We start from the raw sequence: 21,391 nt of genomic DNA on the forward strand, positions 1-21,391 counted from the left end.
TACTAAAAGATTACCATGATTACTGCACAGTAAAACGTGTTTTGTCAGGTATAAAAAGTGACTTTTTTAAATTAAAGTTAAAAAATATTATTTAACATGACTGAATCAACCTTCACAATTAGACTTCATCAACCATACCAGAGAAACTGTGGAAACTATGATTTTCAATAAATTACTTGCGACTTGTAATCAACTTATTTTAGACTTGAAGTCTACAAAGAAATATACATTCTGTGAATATCACAGCATTATTTATTAAATGACCACGATTTTGTATTGAATGGCATTAAAAGAAAGAAAGAACATTCCTAAAAGGTGTTCAATATTTTGTTTTAGATGAACCTCCCTTCATATCCAACTTGATGATAAATAAACCAATTTAAAACATTTTAAAGATAAAATGTTTTTACATTTTGTATGATAACAAATATACGTTTTAAAAAATATGTTAAATTAACAGTCCTGCAAAAGGATTTTTAAAATCCACCACATAGAGAAGTGTTAACAAAAGGTGATGAAAAACGTCAAACTTGAGTGTTCAATTGAATATAACTACTGCCATGGAATTCAAATGTATTTGTAGAGCACTTTTCAATATATTTCAATAAATTTCAGAGCCACGGAGGAAAAGGGAGATATGAATACCTTTTTTTTCACAAACAAATATGCAGATTTGGCTTTTATACTTACTGTTAAAAACTGTGGACTATTTCCAACCCTTATAAAAAGAATAAAACAAGACTGGAATTTGTTTAAAAAAGAAGAAGAGGGTAACACTTTAAAATAAGGTTTATTAGTTAAAATGAGTTATTAACTAATAATGAACTGCACTGCATGCACATAAATAAAGCATGTGTTAATGTTTGTTAAAGCTAATTTCAACATTAACTAATGCATTATTAAAACCTTGTTAACATTAGTTATTGCACTGTGAACTAACATGAACAAACCATGAACAGCTGGATTTTTTTATCAACTAATGTTAACAAATACAGTAAAAAAATTAACTGCTCATGGTTAGTTCATGTTAGTTAATACATTAACTAATGTTAACTAATGAACCTTACTCTAAAGCGTTACCAAAAATGTTAACAAATTAAGCATTTTATGTTGACATCTTAACTTTGGCAGCCCTAAAAATATATATTTTTTTCTTTTTCTCACGCTGTAGATATTCCATATGCCCTCTAGCGGACCTGTTTGTACAGTATGTATAGTTCTGCAGTAGTATATCAATTACTTAAACATCCCGGATGACCGCCCTTGTAATTTGAGTGAACTCCACGGCCAAGATCTTACTCATTATCAGCAGTCCTCCAGAAACAGCTTTAGTTAAAACATAAAAGCGACTCTCATTCATATGTTATCTATTCTCTGCTGCCCATGAGAAGGCGCTCAAAGCAATGGCCCCTGTCCCGCGAGGGCTGCTCCACTGTTTCGTGGAATGTACCAACTCAGAGGAGAGAGGGGTTCTCTGTTTATATGGACGAGCGCGCGCTGCGTGTAGTAACTTCAGCACCTGGACAGCGACCTCCGCGAGACAGGCGTCACATACTGAAGCGCGCGGCGCCACGCGCTTCGACATGGCTTGAAATACCGCGTTAAAGTGCTCCACTGTAGTCTTTTGTCGTTAAAAAGCCGGACTGTTGCGCTGAAATTTATCCACAGTGACTATCACCGCCGAGAAGCGTCGGTTAGTGCGGGTCTCGCTCATCTAGAGGCTTCGCACTGTGGAGCTGCTCTTCCGGACAGCGCACGCGAGGAGGAAAAGTAACTGCGTCTCCGCTGAGCTCACTGTACTCGAAGATGCAGACACCCACCGGCACCGGACTGAAGCTCTTGCTGTGGATTTTAAGCCACCTCAGCCTCTCTCAAGCAGCTTCTCCATCATCCCGTAAGTTGAAACTGTTTCCTTGGCTCTTTTGCAGCGGTGTGCAGTGGGAAGCATCTGGCACGCTGGCGTGCGTTAGTGAAGTCCGGTGTCATTTACTCCACAGATGTAACCGGTGTAGTTGTGGATTCTTCTTGAACTTGCATTATTTGCAGTCGCATGTTGGTCTTGTGGTCATTTGCAGTTTATCACGGTCGGCAAGGACCAACAATCATTCGAGCCTGTGATAGAAAAATAGCACAGATATTTAGGTGGTACACTGGTACAGATGAAATTTAACCTAAAAAACAAGACAATTACAAGCGTTTCGGTGCAAAAAAGTACGAGAGCGTTTCAGTTTTGGTGAAATTCAAAGGAAACCAGGGACTGCAACTAAAACATTTTATAAAATATTACAATTTTCGCTACAAATTAAAGTTGTTTATAAATACAGTGCTTACCTTTAAACGGTGTAAATTATTTTTAAGTGCAAGTTCTGCAGTTACAACCTACCACTGCCAATACTAATAGAAAACATTACGTTTTATGAATGGATTTAGTGTGGCTTTATCAAACATGCATCATTAAATATTAGAAGTACATTTATTTAATTAAGTAATAACAATATTCTTACCCCCTATCGCCCAGTTTTACTGTAAATCTATTCATTTTTTAAATAAAAATTTGCAGTAAAAAAAGAAGAAGCAAACTTTAAAAAATGACATGAAACATAGGCAAAAGTGTGTTATTCACCCTTATTTTTGTTGACCAAATTTACCATTCTGTCTGTGCAATTTGGGAGATCCAGTAGATGTACAGTGAACATTTTACAACATTCTTTGTCTGGCCAGGCATGATATTGCTAGTTATTTTTTACATGTAGACGAAAAGTGTGGTTTTTATACACACTCTTAAAAATTGCTTGGTTAAAAACATCTCAAGTTGGGTTGAAAATGGACATTGGACAAATGGCAAATGGAAATTGTTTTAACCCAGTGAATGGGCGGGTAAAAACAACCCAATTGCTGGGTTTGTCCATTTTCAACCCAACTTGAGTTGTTTTTAACCCAGCATTTTTTTAGAGTGCATTATATCAAACTAAACAAGAGAACCTGCTGTTTTCAGATTATATCAGTTCTGTCATCCATAATCACAAATCAAAATCATAAACCAGTGTAATTTGACTTCTTAATCTTACCATTGTTTTCCCCTTGTGGTGCTCGTATGGTGTTAACATTCTCCCCATTACAAATAAGTTGTAAAGCAATTCTGATGTTCAAATGCATCATACATCTGAACACACCGGCAGTTTATTTTCAGAATGTAGCTTTTTGATTCATGTGTTATAGACAAGCTGAAAGTGAGCTGCTGGATTCCCTGCTTAGCTACCCTTAACAACGACACTTTACCTTGACTGTCAACCCAGCGTCTGTTCAACTCTTAAAGAGATGGCTATTGGATGAATAGTAACACTTTACAATAAGGTTTCATTGGTTAACATTAACTAACTATATATGAACTAATAATGTACAGAATATCTAGAGCATTTATTCATCTTTGTTAATGTTAATTTCAACATTTAAAAGTTGAATTTGTTAAAAGTCAAAAGTTGTACTTGTTAACATAAGTTAATGCAGTGTGAGCTAACATGAACAAACAATGAAAAGCTGTAACTAACATTAGCAAAGTTCAACACATGCAGTAACAAATATATTGCTCATGGTTAGTTTGTGTTAATGCATAATAAAACCTTATTGTAAAGTGTTACTGGATGAACAAATGCCTATCCACAGTGTTCTGTCAGCTGCAGTAGAGTTGTTCTTATTGCATTGAAAGTGTAACCTTTTCTTTTTATTGGTGCATAAGTATATTTGTTAACACACTATACATGTATATTTGTAATGCATCATAAAGGTATGCATAATGCACGTTATAATGCATTATATCTGTTCGCACAAAATTGCAACCAAAGTTAAAATGCATTATAATATTTGCAGATTCCTTGAAACTGATTGTTTGTCGTGTTTTATTGCATTATACTTTCTAAAGGTGTAACAGTGAATATATGTATTTTAACTGTGGTTGCAATTATTCACAAGATGCATTATGAGGTGTATTACATTCATAATTCATGCATTAAAAATACTTTTAGAATGTATTATACATAAAGCCTTTACCGTATATTTTACGCTTTATTATTAGTCTTTTTTTTAATGAAAATGAGACTGTCAGGAAAAAAACATGATATATTAGGAACATTTTTAAAATGAAGAAAGAAGTTTTTGCAAACACAATGTTGGGTGAATTAGGCATGGGTTTTAATATAGCCTGAAGCGCCCACCACTTTAATATTACTACATAATTTAATTACTTGGCTAATTGCCTTGCAGAGAGTTAGCACTGCAAAATCAATAGAGTCAAGGAGAAATTGGTTCTTAGAAATAATTGGATGGTAGGTCTTATAATATAAAATCCATGTTTGTTCTGCATCACCACCTAAAGCAGCTCAACCATTTTCCAACCGTGAGAATTATGAATGACTGATCTCACCAACACAGATTTATTGCACACACTTGCTACAAACATGCAAGTAAGCGAAAAGGTTTATCGCCGGACTGACTACAGGTAGCCAGGAATAATAAGATTAACTGCCTGGAATAGTCACTCATTTAATGGCCCAAAATTAGAAGCAGCCAAGACTCACTTGAATAAAATGTGCCAACACAATGGTTAATCAACAAGATTGTTCTTTGTCTCTTTTTTTTTTTTTTTAATAAATCTTTCCAGCTCTGTGGCTACATGTGGGAGAGAACCTGAGTTGCTGAGATAGTTGATTCTCCCTCTGACAGATGGATGGAGGTTTGAGATAAAGTTTGCAAATGTTAATTGAGCTGCAGAGGTTTTGAAATCTCTATCTCTTTGTTAGCCAAGACCACCGAAGCATTTGATATAAACATCCATCTCCCTATGAGCTCTCGCAGGCCTGATTAAAAGGAAAAGGTAACTGGATTGATTTGGCTTCTATTTGAGGCTGCTGCTGAGAATGAAAGTTAGATTGAGCTTTATTCACTTCAGTTTCACCACGGCACAAAAACAGAATCATTTATAATTAGTCCAGGGAATAAATGGCATTAGTGTGATTTCCTTAATCAAATCATGTACATGATCAGCGCAGCTAGCTGTCAGATTTCGTGCTCTCTAGCAGCCACACAGAGTCAAAGTGGCAGCTCAATGACCTGATCGGGAGCAAAGTTATTTTAGTGGAATGTGAACATGTCACTGTGGATGTTGCTCAGCGAGAGGGACTCCTCTCAGAGACTGAGATTCATCTCGAGGCTCTGATTAAAATGGTGTTAAACAACAGAAATGGTATTTTGCCCACCCAAATGTATTTTAATGCAGGTCTTCTCTTTGTTCCGGAATCAGTAATGGCATAGAACACAAGTTACCCATAATCAACAACAGGCTTTTATTTGACAGTCTTGCAAAAGCTAGCAATTAAGACTTAGACTATTACTGTGCAATACAATACTAGGAAAACAATGAAATTAAACCCACTCGTCTGGTTGAGTTCTTCAGTTGCACATCCTATGGGAAAACAAGACTGCTGCCTCAGGATACAACGCTTGGTCACCTGAGTTCAAGCCAATTTGCTTGTCCTTACAAAACATGTAGATGCAGCGAGTCTGTTTAAGGCTACTTGGCAAGGTGAATTTAAGCTGCCATATGCATTTATTTCTTTGTTTGTCTTTAAAATTGTTATGAGGTGCCATTTCTATATCAACACTTTTCCCACTTAAAAGCAAATGGCAGGCATCTGTGCAGGCAGTCCCTGAAAGATTAATTCACTTAATTTCTGTAAGTAAATTGGGTATTAAGGGACCTTAAACAACAACTTGAATGCAGTGCCAAGCTGAAATAACAACATTTGTCTTTGGCTGAGGTGCGCAGATTCTACAATCTTCCTAATGAGCTGTCTTTGAAGTTTTGTATGACTGATTTGAAATTGATTTGAAGGGGAAACGCTCTCTAGCAAAGTGGTTTGTCTTGTATTAATCAAGAAAGTGTGTATACAAGGCCAGAGAGTCAAACTGACCTTTTAAAATTCTCTGTAAGAAGCAAATGCATTTCTGTGACGATCGATACCTTTGGATATTGGTCAGTACAGAAATCATGTTACAAGAGAATGATCAGAGAAGATATAAGAATGTATGATGAGCCAGTTTAAGGGTCACATAAACCCAACATGTGTTATTGAGTATCAACTACTTTTTGCATGATTATAGTATAATGCTAGCCTAGAAATCTAGACGCACCCTAGCGGCAGGAAATCTTATCTGTCCGCGAGTGTCGTCTAGCAACTCTCAATACACTTCTGAGCTGTAAAAGCCAAACTCTGGTTCGGCCAATCACATCGTGTATAGAGTCGGTGAGTGGGGCTTAACATAATGACGGCAGAGTTGCGCTTGCGTTTCTAGTAAACACAGCAAAAATGAAGAAAGAAGCTGGCAAAAATGCTCAAACCGAATGAAATTGTAATCGGTTTGAGAGGGGTGGGATAAACCTTTTCATGAACTGATCAAACGAAAATGTAACCATGTAAACGACCTGACCCAAATACTTCACAGTGCGCGCCTTCACCACTGACCGCGCTGCACTCACACGAAGGCTGTAATGTAGAGAGGAATGTTAATTTTTTTGAGGGGTAAACTTTTTATTTCGTTTGAAGTTATGAAGATAATGTTGGCATAATGACACATCCTCTCATCTTGACAGCGTTTGCCCCAGGCACTTTTTACTTCAACTGCGCCTGACAGAAGAATTATTTTTTTCTGAGATGATTACACTTTACAATAAATAAAGAGCTTTTATAAAACCATATAAGTCCTGGCGGCCGTTGAGAGTTGCTATGGCATCCGTGAACACATTCCAGCTGCTGGAAAGGATGGCGTCGACATTTCTGATGCGGCAGACAAACTGCTCTGTGATGATTGCTATTGAAAGTCAGCACATGTAAACCCCAGATCGGTTTAGATAACGTCTCATGTAAACAGTCCACTTCATTTTTCAATCGGAACTATTTTAATCGGAATGAGACCAAACATTTTGATGTGGGTCTGGCTTGTCAGGCTAGTATAATGCAGTGACCTTGTTTATAGGGACTGTACACGTGTAGAAAGGTGAAAATCACAATTTGAGAAAAACTGGTGTAAAAAGTTGCAATTGTAAGATTCAATTGAGAAATTCAAAGTGTTTTTTTTGTGTGTGTGGAAATACGGTATACAAAAAAAAAATATATATATATATATATTTTTTGCTACTATATCTCAAAACTGCAACTAATATATATATAGTAATATATATGCAGTTTTGAGATATAGTCGCAATTAAAAGTCCTAATTATGAGAACAATAGTCAATTCTGAGATACAAAGTTGCTATTGGGAGAAAGTTGCAGCTTTCATAAATAATAATTTTGAGAGTCACAAATGTGTGATAAAAATGCAATTATGAGAAATAAAGTTGAAAGTATGAGAAAAAGACACAATTGCAAGCAAAAGTCACAGTTATGAGAAAAAAAGTCATGCAGTTGTGCAAAATAAAGTTAAAAATCTAAATATAAAATTCAGTTATGAAAAGTTGGTCGCAAGGATGAAATATTAAATTGATTATGAATTTTTTCTCATGTGAAAAAGCATTGAAATTGTGAAATATAGTTTTTTATATATATGAGGTGGATTCAAGCGTTCATAGCAGCTTTATTTATGATATCTTTAATGTTTAAAAGGGGCTTCCTTCACATAAGTGGACTTTTCTATATAGAACCTCAAATATTTTTTGATAAGCATTTGACAGATGAAAAATATTTCCTTTTTCAGACCTGAGCTGTGTCTGATCGAAGACAGAAACGACTTTTCCGCAGCCTATGTTACCTCGAATGACACAGACAAACACAAACCGATGTCTTGTTATTCTCTCTTTCCCCCTTGCTCGCTGTCTTACTCTGTCTCTTATATACACACACACATATGCTATTTTCCTCACTATCTCACCCACACACTTCTATAATGCACACTAGAAGTATTCAATCGCGCACACGCACAATTTCTCTGCCTTTCTCCAGGCAGTGGAGATGCTGTTATGACTATGGGCTCTAGACACAGGAGTGAGCTTTTTTATCTAATAGCACATTGGTTGCTGTACACTGAGTGCATTTGCTCTTGTCTCTTAAAGCAAACCAGTTATAAAGCGAAAGCGCTCTCAACTCATGGGCATACCGCTGTGAATATCAGTGTACATTCAGCATCAAAATTAAAAACAGTCCCATGTTGTCGACATCTATTTGAAGCGGAGTACATTAATAATCCTGCATCAGTGTTTGTGTGTTAGTAAAAATATGATGCCGCTTATTATGTGCTATTATTTTAAGTGATATCCTACACTATTCATTTTACAGTATTAATTAAACAATCATATTTCACTGCAGGGGTCAAGGTTTGGCTAGTTAGCATGGGCAGTTGCCCCCTGCTGGTAGAAGATGTAACCGCACTATTCTGGGAGGCAAAACAGCATCATATTCTCTATTCTATTCTATTCTATTCTATTCTATTCTATTCTATTCTATTCTATTCTATTCTATTCTATTCTATTCTATTCTATTCTATTCTATTCTATTCTATTCTATTCTATTCTATTCTATTCTATTCTATTCTATTCTAGTCTAGTCTAGTCTAGTCTAGTCTAGATGTTAATGTATTCTGACTCTTAACAGATCTTTAGACCTCTGTGGTCTCACCCAAAAATATTTAGTAGCTGAGCACTGGATGTTCAAAAAGATGCAATTAGATCATTTTGATTCATTATGCATGATTTATTAATTTTACCTTCCTTCAGTGCCTTGCAAAAACATTCAGATCCTGAAATTTATATCTATATAAATTTTATAGGACTTTCCACAGGCGTAATGGTTTTAATACTGTACAAACCGTATTTTCTATCCCCCTACACTGCCCCTGCCCCTAATTTTTTCCTAAATTTACTTTCTCAAAAAAACTTTCTCTGTATGATTTATAAGATGCTTTCCTCATGGGGACTAAAAAATGTCCCCACAAGGACAAGGATTTTGGATATTGCCAACTTTGTGGCGACGTTATTTTGTCCCCATAACGTAGGGATTATACCCCCCCCCCACACACACACACATGTTTGTTTTTGTGACATATGGGGATGTTCCATAGGCGTAATTGTTTAAATACACTACAAACCGTATTTTCTATCCCCTTACACTGCCCCTGCCCCTAAACCTACCCATCACAGGAAACACACACACACACACACACACACACACACACACACACACACACACACACACACACACACACACACACACACACACACACACACACACACACACACACACACACACACACACACACACACACACACACACACACACACACACACACACACTAGGTATACTGTATATGTATGAGTGTATGTATATATTCAGTATATGACATAATGCCACTTTGACTGTCTGGAAGAAGTCTACTTGGCAAAAGTGCGTATCGAGGGCGCATCTAGCCGCCACAGAGGGTGCACGCGAGCACCCTTCTGAAACCTAAAATGACAAATGGGACACCCTACACTCTTCATGGATTTAACGGACATGCATACACTGCAGCCACGATAAGTCCACAAGACCAAAAGTGCATATGAAATGTGTCATTTGGGACAAGGCCTACGACGGACTTGTAAAGAGACTTTTTTAACCTGAATATGGGGCGCTATACCCAAAATACACAAGGGGAAGTTACGAATGAAAACAACTGAATCATAATAGATGTTAAAGAAACAGTCTTTAGGAGCCCTGAGGCTACAACCAAATAAGCAGCCTCGTATGAAAGCCAAATATCATCTAATTGAGATGTGGAGATAATGTTTTGGGTCTGCTCTGAGATTTCTACAGCTAACTAGTTTATGATAGAAGACAAATGTGGCAAAATTTTCAGGGCTCTGAAGACATCAGTGAAGGACATTTATAAATAAACTGTAAATCACAGCTGTGAATGGGAGAAAAAAAATCCTTGACAGCTACATTAGAAGGATATATATGCTAAGATTATATAGTAAAAAAAGACAACTTTTTATATTTGGGCAGTTGTCTGGCTATCACCAGACCAAGCTCAATTTAAGATTGAATACTCGTCTGGGGAGTCTGTTATGTATTATCTACTGCAGAAGGCGTGATAAACAAGCATTATTCAAATGACTCTGTATGCAATTGGATAGTCCTTCAACCAATCAGACCATAAGAGGCGTGATCATCCGGCAAAGACCCATCGCTTGTCTATCCGGCATCGCGTTTAACCTGCCAATAGCACGGCAGGTGGATAAGCCAGTCTGCGATTGGTTCCCGCAAAAGTCTAACAGAAGCAGTAGAAATTAATGTACTGGTTTTAAGATGAAGTTGCAGGGCGAAATCAAATTGCTCTCAGATCAGGCTGGGTTTACCCAATCTACTTGGGCAGGCGCACAATTTGGTTGCATTTATTCTGCCACTGGAGGCGGGTGGAATCCAGCACATACTGTAGAGATGAGCCATTCGCAATAAATGTCACAACCAGGGTTTAACGGTCTGCTCTCTAATAATGACCTTGGATTACTATGGTCAGGAATATTAATGATGGAAATTGGAGCAAATCTCAGAGTGTAAGAGGGATGAGCAAACGTACATACATGTGTATTTGTTCAGTAAATGTAACCAAGCTTAGAGACTTAGAAACTGTAGCCTCCATAGAATAGAATGTGTCATGCTGTTTACTAATCAAACACACTCCTATACCTCTGGGAAATATGCAGCTTCATTTCCGCAATCATAATCTGAGTGTTCAAGGGGAGATTATCCATATCAATGTGCCAAAGTATCCAGCCAAGACCTGTATTGCATTGAAATCCGCAATATTTAAAATCACATCAAGATAAAGACAACTAGAGCTTAAATTAAACATTATCATAAGCATATGATTACACATTATCTGCAAATAAATTATTATACCAATGGTGTTTAATACACAAAAATATATGAAAAGTGAAGATATGACATATCTGTTTGCAATCTGGTTATATATATATAATACATACAGACATACATATGTACACTACCATTAAAAAGTTTGGTATCAGTAAGATTTTTTTGAAAGAAATGTATATTTTTATATGAAAGTACAGACATTTTCTAATGTTACCAAAAAAAAAAATATGTCTCATTACATTATATATATATATATATATATATATATATATATATATATATATATATATATATATATATATATATATATATTATTATTATTATTTATTTTTTTTTTTTTTTAAATAAATGCTTTTTTTCACTTTGTATTCATGAAAAATCCTGACTAAATGTTTCCTACAAAAATATAAAAAGCCACTCAACTTCAGGGGGCCTCAAATCAGGGTATTAGAATGATTTCTGATTATCATGTGACACAAGACTGGAATAATGATGCTGGAAATTCAGCTTTGCCATCACAGGAATAAATAGCTTTTTTAAAAAACAGTTATTTTAATTTGTAATAATATTTCACGATATTTCTGTTTTTGCTGCATATATTGTTTACAGCCTTGGTGAGCATTCGAAAAAAAAAAATCCTTTCAAAAAATGATTTCATGTCACCAGTTGAACACTAAATGAGTAAAATATTGAGCAGGCTTAAGTTCTTGTCTAACTATAGACCCACATTTATATTTTGCATATTTTAAAGGCACGTCTAATCGCAGCCAGAAAAATGCCTCCGCTAAGCTATGCCATTGTGCACTATGAAAAAATAAATAAATAAATAAAAATAATGGGCTGCTAATCCCCTGAATAACTCAGTCAGAGAGAAGAGGGGGATATTAGGAAAGCTGCAATGCTTTGTGATGCTAGTATGCTCGGCATTTGTTAAGATGTATGGTCCTGTATCTAACATCGTTATGCGTGGGTGACAAACTTTCAAACTTTTACATTTGAAGTTTGACAGAATGCTCAACTATGCTCTTAGAGAGCAGGACGAGAGATCTAATTAGATCAAAAAGGAAATCAAATTTCTTCTTATCATATCTTATTTGTAATTGAATTTTTTATCAAAGGCGTACTTATTCTTTGGGGGGACAACTCATCAGCATGTCATTTTAAAAAACGCAGCCTGGATATATCAAGTACCCGGTCCACTGACAGGATACAATTAACGACATATATTTTGTCAGTTTTGCTCTTTTAAATATTTTATCGGAATGAATTTTTATTGATTGCCCTGCAGAAGTGCTCATAATCCTGTAAATGTGAGTCACTCTGTTCTTCCTCTGATCTTCACGAACGCTTTCATGCACTGCATCTGCTCTTCATTTTGCTCAGTAATACATGTCAAACATCTGACGAATGGCACCAAAGTTCATCTCTCAGTCTACTACTTGGTGATTTGTCCTGAGGCTCATGAATTAATCTATGGGACAATTACTAATGCTCTATGCCGTGCAGAGTGCTGCGACCCATGCAATTCTTTGGTGTAATGCCAGTGCTGGGATATAGAGAAGCTCTTCCAACTACTCGCCCTCCCCAAATCAAAGAAAGCCATGCATAATAAAACAAAAGTGCTCTATGTATGTTTTGAGGCTGTACTGTCACTTCCTATGATTGGCTATGACAGTCCCCCCTCTCATTTTCTCCATTGTGGTCTCTATAATAAACCTGAAGTGCAATGGACTGGCTCATGCGGGCGTGCGTTTGTGGGGAGAAATCTGCCCATATGCTCCTGCAGATTGCATCTCCACGCAGAGGCGCAGGTTCTTGCCTAAGAGTGCTCCTATTTCTCTTTTCTCCCTTGTCTCTAATGTCAGTCACTGCACTCTTCCCTCCTGCACGCTGAATGTCAATGGGCCTGAGCTGCAGCCGCCTCGGAGGTAAAGCAGGAAATTATCTCCCTCCTATAGACGTCAGCTGCAAATGGCACTTGCTGGAAGAGAAACAACAGGTTACATGCGACAGGTTACATGTGTTACATGTTGTGATCTTTAAATGTTGCTTGAATTTTTATGCTAAAATTATAAGGGATGTTTTTTTTTTTGTAATGTGTCTAAAACAGTGATTCGCAGCTGCTTTTTGCTTCAGCTCACAGATTTTACACTGGAAATCAAGTGCCGACCCAACACAGTACAAAAATCATACTCTATTGTTCAAAGGTTTGAGCTCAGGCGTTTTTTGGGGGTAAGAAATGAATACTTTCATGTTGGAGCCATTAACTATATGGGCAGTGCTCTGACATCTGACAGTTGTGCTTCAGGCGACCTGAGTTTGAGTCTAACTTTCTATGCAACAAAGAATCTAGAAAGAAAAGAAAAAAATCACGGTTTGCAAAAAATATTACGCAACCCAACAGTTTTCATCATATATAATAATACGAATGTTTCACTAAATAAACAACTAAAAGCTAATTGTGGCTTTTTAAATCACAATTCTAATTTTTTTTCTCAGAATTGCATGATATAAACTCTCAATTGCGAGTTATAAAATCATAATTGTGAGATATATAGTCACAATTGCTAGTTATAAAATCATAATTGTGAGATAGATAGTCACAATTGCTAGTTATAAAATAAGAATTGTGTTATATAAAGTCACAATTATATTCCATGACAGAAACAATTTTCCATGTTTCTTGAAATTACAAAATAAAATGTCACAATAATGGTGTTTTAATCTTTTCATAATAGAGTATTATATATCATCATTTGTTTGCAGATTTTGGAGATATTACTCAAATCTTGGTGTTTCCTTTCCATTCATCAATTTTTATGTAATGTTCCAAAATTCGCATACAAATATGAATGGAAACCCTGCTGCTTTTTTGGTGAATTCACTACACAAAATGTGCACTGTGGTGAAAGCAAACCATTAAAATGATGTAGTGTGGGTCATATTTTCATTTACCTTTGTTCATGGTTTGAGGATGTTCGTGTCATATCCTGTCCGTTTTGGCATATGCATAATTTAGCTGATTCTACTGAATGACAGACTTGTTCTTGTTCTTGTACTTGTTCTTCTTGCTTTTAAAAATTGATATACACATTCATTTTTCTATCAAACTATATTTCTTAGTTACATTTTATCAGTTGTATTTAGTATTGTCAAACAAACCTGTAACGCACTATTCTAAAGTAGTGTAGCTGTGAGCATCATCATACTGTTGCTCTGCGTCCAATTAAAACAATTGTGTGGACTATGCTAAGCAAACTAGCTTTCAAACTACTTATTCAAATCATGCTTTAGAGCTCTTTCCATTAGCTCTACCAGTCATCATGTACCTTTTTCATGGCTATATAAACAGACGGACATGTGGAGGATTTCAAAGGGCTCTACTATCCCTCACTAGAAAGCTCAGAGAGCCACTTATGGCTTTATATCATTTACTGGTGGCTAGAGGGGTAGCTGCCCATTAGCTTGTAAACTAATTTGCTAAGTAAACACTGCTCCCTTGCATATCTCTCTCATGGGGGTCAGCGTTTAAAAAAGGCTTCTTGACTTGTTTATACTTGTCGATTTATCCCTAGTGAGTGCCCTGCTAGGTCAGTATGAGGTATTTTTAGAGAATCATGAGTTGGTGAATAGCATGTGCCAGCCAGAGCCATAATGGGAAATGGAGAGGCTCTTAGTACACTGCTAAAGGGCCATGTGTTACATGCAGCCTCACAGAGAGAGCTTGCATGTGTGTGTAGGGGGATGTACTGAACTGTGCACCACTATCTCATGAAATAACTGACAGTAGCACCTACTAACCTGTCCAGATGACCAGCGGCACTTAGCGAGTGGTCGCTGAAAGCACACAAGCATGCTGTTTACAAGTGCAGGCACTGTCAGACCTAAATAATTAACACCACAACTTAAGATTAGAATAAAGATGCGTAATTTGCATTCAGCAAGCTGTTTAGTGTCCACGGAGCGCTTTGATGATTATTAGCATCTTATGCTTAAGAGTGGTGAGGTGCTGGTCTCATGGCTTGGTGTTGGTTTTAATGCAGACTTATAATTTCCCTTTTAGTTTAGATATAATAAACAGACTCTTTGGAAAAAACAAGCCTCTATCTTTTGAAAAATCTCCAAAAAATTATGCCTATACATAGATTTGACTGCAGTTTCCAGCTGAAACACTCTGTTAACTTTTCCATCCTCTAGAGGGCGCCTATTCAAAACAAAGGTGTAGTTTGACGACGCCAGGTTTGAGTGCAGAATCTTGGGACATGTGGTCTTCACCTCACAGCCGGTGGAAAAGAATTGAGATAGGACTCGAGCAGAAATCATGTTCATGAATGTGATTATTAATGTTACTGTAGTATGAAGCTAAGCACGGCCGAGTGTTGAGGGAGCTGAGCAAATGGCGGGACTTTTATTATGACGGGGCACAGTTGCCGGTGCCATTTTCACTTTTCCGGTTAGTATGAGGTAACGCAGCTCTGTTTATCATAACCGATACATTTAAGTGTGTTTAAATGACGTTACTCTGTGTGTTCGCTCAGCAGCTGCTGTGACACTTGTTCACACTGCAGTAAGAGTAAAGTGTTTCTGCCAAATAAAACCAAAACCAGAAAATCATTGCACTTACAAGTAACATGAAACACAAATCACACTTCCAGTGTGATTTAAAAATGTGTAGAGACAAAATGGGATGGTTTCTTTGGGATAGATGTTCAGTGTTTGCTTTTGTTTTAACACGTCGGTTAGGTTTAGGGTATGGTTTAGTGTACAATAGAGCATTATCATAGAGCCACTCACTGGAGGTTTAGGGTATGGTTTAGTGTACAATATAGCACTATCATAGAGCCACTCACTGGAGGTTTAGGGTATGGTTTAGTGTACAATATAGCACTATCATAGAGCCACTCACTGGAGGTTTAGGGTATGGTTTAGTGTACAATATAGCACTATCATAGAGCCACTCACTGGAGGTTTAGGGTATGGTTTAGTGTACAATATAGCACTATCATAGAGCCACTCACTGGAGGTTTAGGGTATGGTTTAGTGTACAATATAGCACTATCATAGAGCCACTCATTTCATTTCTGAACTGCTGCAATACGTACAACAACCAACTCAATAAAACATTGCTAAATTCACATTAATCTATTTCCGATATAATGAACGCACCTTAAGTGCCACTCACTGGACATTTCATTTAGATATGTTAATCAGTTTTGGATAAAACTGAATGTGCTTTAAAGCACCACTCACTCAAGAGTATCACAAAATGTAATGAGAAGCAGCAATGTAATATCACTTTGCAAAAATGTTGCCATAGGCATGTTTTTTTTTTTTTTTGACCTGGGATGCTAAAAATGTTTCTAGGGTTGATGTGTCCTACAGCTCTTATTCAGTCTTTTTAGATCCTCCCTGAAACCTGTGCAAAGTCTCTGTGCTAATCGCACATGCAGGTTTACCCACACAAGGGACCAAGTTTAAGTAGTTTTGCATTATTATTCAAATATATCACTACCTGCTGTAGCAGGAGTCTCGGGGGAATCTCTGCCCCCCGCTCTAGCAAACAGCCATAAATTAACACACTTAACTTGGGTACATATTTGGACCCCCTGCATGGATCTGTCTCACATGTGGCTTGTTAGGAGTTATGTATCGCTGTTCCTTTTCGTGGTGGGGCAACAAGCCTCTTCTGAATATGTAATCACATTTGATTTATGAATGTCAAGATGTACAGCTATTCCAGTCCTCAATATATATGAGACTTTCATACATTTCAGTATGATTCTGAGATTGTACTATTTTATACTATTAGAAGGGGACAGGGAGAAGATTAAAAACACCTTTCAATTTCTGCTCCTTTCTCCTAGCAAGGAAGGAAAAAATGGATAAAAAATAAACACATTATTTAAAAATGTGTGTCTGCTGGGTGTACCTGCCAAAGTAGAACTATATGCATATAACTAACTACAAGCTGTACTATAACTACAAATAGGGTAAGATGGGGTAAGAAACCCCATCTTATGTTTTTCTCTTGACCACAGGTGGCACAAAATCTCAACTTAAAGGGTTAGTTCAACCCAAAATTAAAACTCTGTCATTAATACTCACCCTCATGTCGTTCGACACCCGTAAGACATCTGTTCATCTTTGGAACACAAATTAAGATATTTTTGTCGAATTCATAAAAATATTGTAGAGCCACTGTAGTGAGATGGGCATTGTAACGGTTAGTGTCTTTTATGGGTCTTGAGAGAGGAAATTACATTGTGGCCAATGGAGACCTTTCTGGGCCATCGGATTTCGACAAAAATATTTAAATTTTTTATTACAGACGGGTACATATACTAATGTACTAATGGCATGTCTAAAGCGAAATGCTTGTTTGCTAAGTACTGATAAAGCAGAAGGTTTAGTTTAAACAGTGAGGTCAACTCTACAATTAATAAATAACTTGAAATGGAAGGTAATACAATTAAAAAGCCTCCTTTGAAATATGGATTTGGTAACTATTAATGTATTCTTGTAGGAGTAAATTAATCAAGCCCCTTATCCAATTATGTACAAAGCTCTGACATTTCAATCAACTTCATGCCTTGGGGCTTCCCCCTTAATTATATTTGGTTATATTACCTACAGGTAAATCTTAAAATAATTAATCTGAGCTGCCAGAAGTGCACATATACAGTCGAATGTTGTCATCTTGGAAGACTGCTTTAATTTTCAAAGTAATTTAAAGTTAAAATGCATAATTAACAGACCTCTGGATTAGAAATCGATTAAAAAATAATCACATTGTACAACTGGATACATAGTTTAATATGTTTAGGCATCTGGGGTTTTTTTTCTTGCCCTGTCTTTTAACATTACATACACTCTATTATTTTATTCCATTGTGAATAAAGGGGCATATGCAATTATTTATGAGGAATTATTAGGGGTGTGATGAGACACTAATGTCACGAGATGAGACTTTAGTTCCAGTGAAAGGAACTCTTAATGCTTCAGCATATCAAGACATTTTGGGCAGTTTCATGCTCCCAACTTTGTGGGAGCAGTTTGGGGATGGCCCCTTCCTGTTCCAACATGACTGCGCACCAGTGCACAAAGCAAGGTCCATAAAGACATGGATGAGCGAGTTAGGTGTGGAGGAACTTGACTGGCCTGCACAGAGTCCTGACCTCAACCCGACAGAACACCTTTGGGATTTATTAGAGCATTATGAATGGGATGTCATTAAAGTTTGTGTGCACGTAAAGGCAGGCATCCCAAAACTTTTGGTCATATAGTAGACACGAGATCGGGTTCACGAGAACGAGACGAGACACGATTTTTACATAGTATTTTTAAGAAATCCACAATGATGAAATACATGACTAGAAATTAAAAATTGTTTTTAGGTGCATTTGAAATGTTTTAACTAATCATTTTGAAATTTAAATGCGCATTCCATTTTACTTTCAATTCCGTGATCGTGCGTATAGCTGCTCTGTGGTTGGGCAGCGGTGGCGCTGAACGCGCAGTTTAAAAATATAAGTCTGGCGCTTCTGCTGCGCAACGAATCCTCCGCCACGGTCATCCACTAACATGTAACACACACACACATACATTCATAACACGCTGAATGCAAGCGCTTTCCTAACATGTAACACACACTCATAACACGCCCGTCCTCTCATCACTTGATCAGTGCTGCGAACAGCTTGCAAGACTCGAACAGCTCGTTCTAAATGAGCTGATGGAATTAAAGCTACTGTTATGATTATACTGAGTTAAATAGTTTTTATTTCTATTAAAAGCAAAACTAGCCGTAATATAAACTTCACCCTCGCACTTCTTCATGACCAGGTCATAAGAATATGACTAGACAGATTTTTACCTCGATGAGAAATCTCGTCACAGTTTAGTCTCGCAAGATCTCATGGCACCCCTAGGAATTATTTACATACGGAATTGCGTAACTGCCACAACGTATGGCATTGTACGTAGTCTAAGCGTTTTGAACTCCGAGAGGCGTTACACTTTCTGGCTAAGTTTAATACAAAAGTTTGGCGAAAGATAGTTTACTTTATAAAGTTTTAAATATTGATATTTTTCTTACAAAACCCCATTGATTCACTTCAGACGGCCTTTATTAACCGCTGTTTAGATGGATTTTTTGAGCTTCAAACTCAATGGACCCCATCATCAGGAGGACCCCAAGTGTCAGGATATTTATTTTTATAACTCTGATTGTGTTCATCAGAAAGAAGTGAACTAATTCTTTAAGGGGTTTTCCATGTCCTGACACTTATCACACTAATCAAGGCATTTGTCAGTTTTTGACGACGGGTGCAATTCCCTTGATATCTCACAATTTTGAGAAACAAAGACAGAATTACAAGATGTAAACTTGCAATTGCTAGAAAAAAGAAATAAAAGTTGCAATTACCGTTGCAATTACCTTTTTAAAAATCTGTATTCAGTGGCTCATACATGCTTTTTTATTGAAAAGATTCAAATAACTGATTTCAGCATACAACAAGAATGCTTCACAGGACAGAAATCACAGATCCTCAAACAAACAACAACAACAGAGAGATAAAAAAACAAGCTAAATATTTCTTCCTTTTCTCTATGGACACATTCAAGATTCATAGAATTTGGTTAACATAGTGGGGACATTACAATATAAAGAATTCATCCATTAAGTTAAACTAAATTTCATTTTAATTTGAACAACTTATTTAGCGATTCCATCTCTATTAAAAATAAATTACATATAGGTATGCATTTTGCTATTTTTTGTTTATAGATGCAAAATGTAGAAATTCACCACATATTCGAACATTTTGCTTCTGTGTTAAAGAAACTATACAATATTTTAGAAATATTTTATAATTAACATTTTTTGGGGCAAAAAGAAAATAACTAAAATATCAGACCAAAATTGTAAAGATAAATCACAGTTGTAAAACAAATGAGCCAAGTCTTCCTACAGTAAAAAAGGAACATTTGAAGAGTTCTGATGCAAAAGCCTCTAAAAACCCCTTTAATCAAAAATGAGATAATGATACTGAGTGAATGCTCTCCGCATATAGTATAAGTTCATAAAATACTTTCACTTCACACCCAATAAATCCCTGCCTCAGCCCATTCAGAAGTACCAGTTCTCAGGTAGAAATACATAGGAGCCTGACAAAAATGCTTATAAAGAAAAATGTCAGACAGACTTAGAGGCTTTTGCATCTGAAGTCTTCATTTGTTGTACGTGTCCAAGAATTTTAATAACGAAGCTTTACATGGGTAGATTTTGTGAAGTATTTAAAAATGTGCCTCTTTAATTTTATTCAGCATACAACATGTATGTGAATTTATTTAACCATGCCTCTTCCCAAACCATAGAATTTTTTTAAGCAATTTGATATGATTGGAGGGTCTTTAAGGATCGTGAGGCACATGTGACAGTTACGTGTTTTCCGAAGATTCAGACACCCAAGTTGCAATCTCTTGACACTGTTGTACTGATGAATACAATTCTGAAGAGGGATTTTTGAAACATTTTCCCTCAGCAGTCGTGTGTCCCTTACTTTTTTTTTTTCCATTGAGAATCAAAACTAGCGATTCACAATTCATGACTAATCTCTCTTTTGGATCAAAATGGTCAACACAACGGCCACATTAATCAATTCAATTGATTCAATAGAACAGTTCATTTAAGGATTCAGTTGTTTGAATACTATATCAGAAAGAAAAAAGAGCACAAGACTGCGAATGTTGAAATAGTGGAATAAATCCTGTATGTATCCTGTTGTTTGCCAGTGATGAAGGTCATGAAGTATATTAGACTAGTACTGCAGGTAAAATATTTTTTTCCCAAAACAGCGGACAACAATGTGTTTTAGATATGTAATACCGTGTAAAATCATCTTGTAGTGTATTTTTTTAAACTAATTATAATAAATATATAAATGCTAAGTTAATTTGTTAGATTGTTTGTGTTTTTAATGGGTAACTTGGGTGTGTGAGCTAGGGTATAGCCTACCCTTGGCCAGCCTCCTGCACATGAGGGACTTGTGTGGATCAGGCCTAAAGCTTCTCTTCAATCCTATCCATTATTCATCAGGAAGTTTCAACAGATGCCGCTTTCCATTTGATGCAGTTAGACTGGCAGGTGACAGATTTTGACATCCATACGCATGTAAGACTCTGTTGCTTCATTCAAGAGAATAGCTAGCCTTGTTTTGATATGTTTTATACTTTATGTGGAAATCTATCTATATATCTGTCTGTCCCGTGCGTTTCTTTGTCACATCATATTATTATTGAAAGCAAGAAAGTATTTTATTTCTCCCGCTAAGAAATGCATCCGATCTGGATTAGGTGAATCTGAAACTGCCTTTATTATAACCTCTTAGTAGAATAGTCATTTACGCAACCCTCATACTAATCTAATTGTGAACATATGTAATTGTGCATATCCTACCTTAGTGTATAATTGATTTTTGAGTATGT

The 21,391-nt window shown here is 36.5% G+C and overlaps 1 protein-coding gene across 1 annotated transcript in view; it reads left to right on the forward strand.

Annotated features, from left to right (window-relative positions):
- The first annotated feature begins 1,307 nt into the window (after window positions 1-1,307).
- cntnap2a (contactin associated protein 2a) overlaps window positions 1,308-21,391 on the forward strand; it is a 506,672-nt gene continuing 486,588 nt past the window's right edge. Inside the window, exon 1 of the mRNA XM_067435516.1 lies at window positions 1,308-1,894. Within this exon, the coding sequence (XP_067291617.1) occupies window positions 1,807-1,894 (88 nt within the window). The 5' untranslated portion in view covers window positions 1,308-1,806. The remainder of the gene's footprint in view (window positions 1,895-21,391) is intronic.

Source organism: Pseudorasbora parva, chromosome 24 (genome assembly GCF_024679245.1).
Source record: "Pseudorasbora parva isolate DD20220531a chromosome 24, ASM2467924v1, whole genome shotgun sequence".
Taxonomy (NCBI): Eukaryota; Metazoa; Chordata; class Actinopteri; order Cypriniformes; family Gobionidae; genus Pseudorasbora; species Pseudorasbora parva.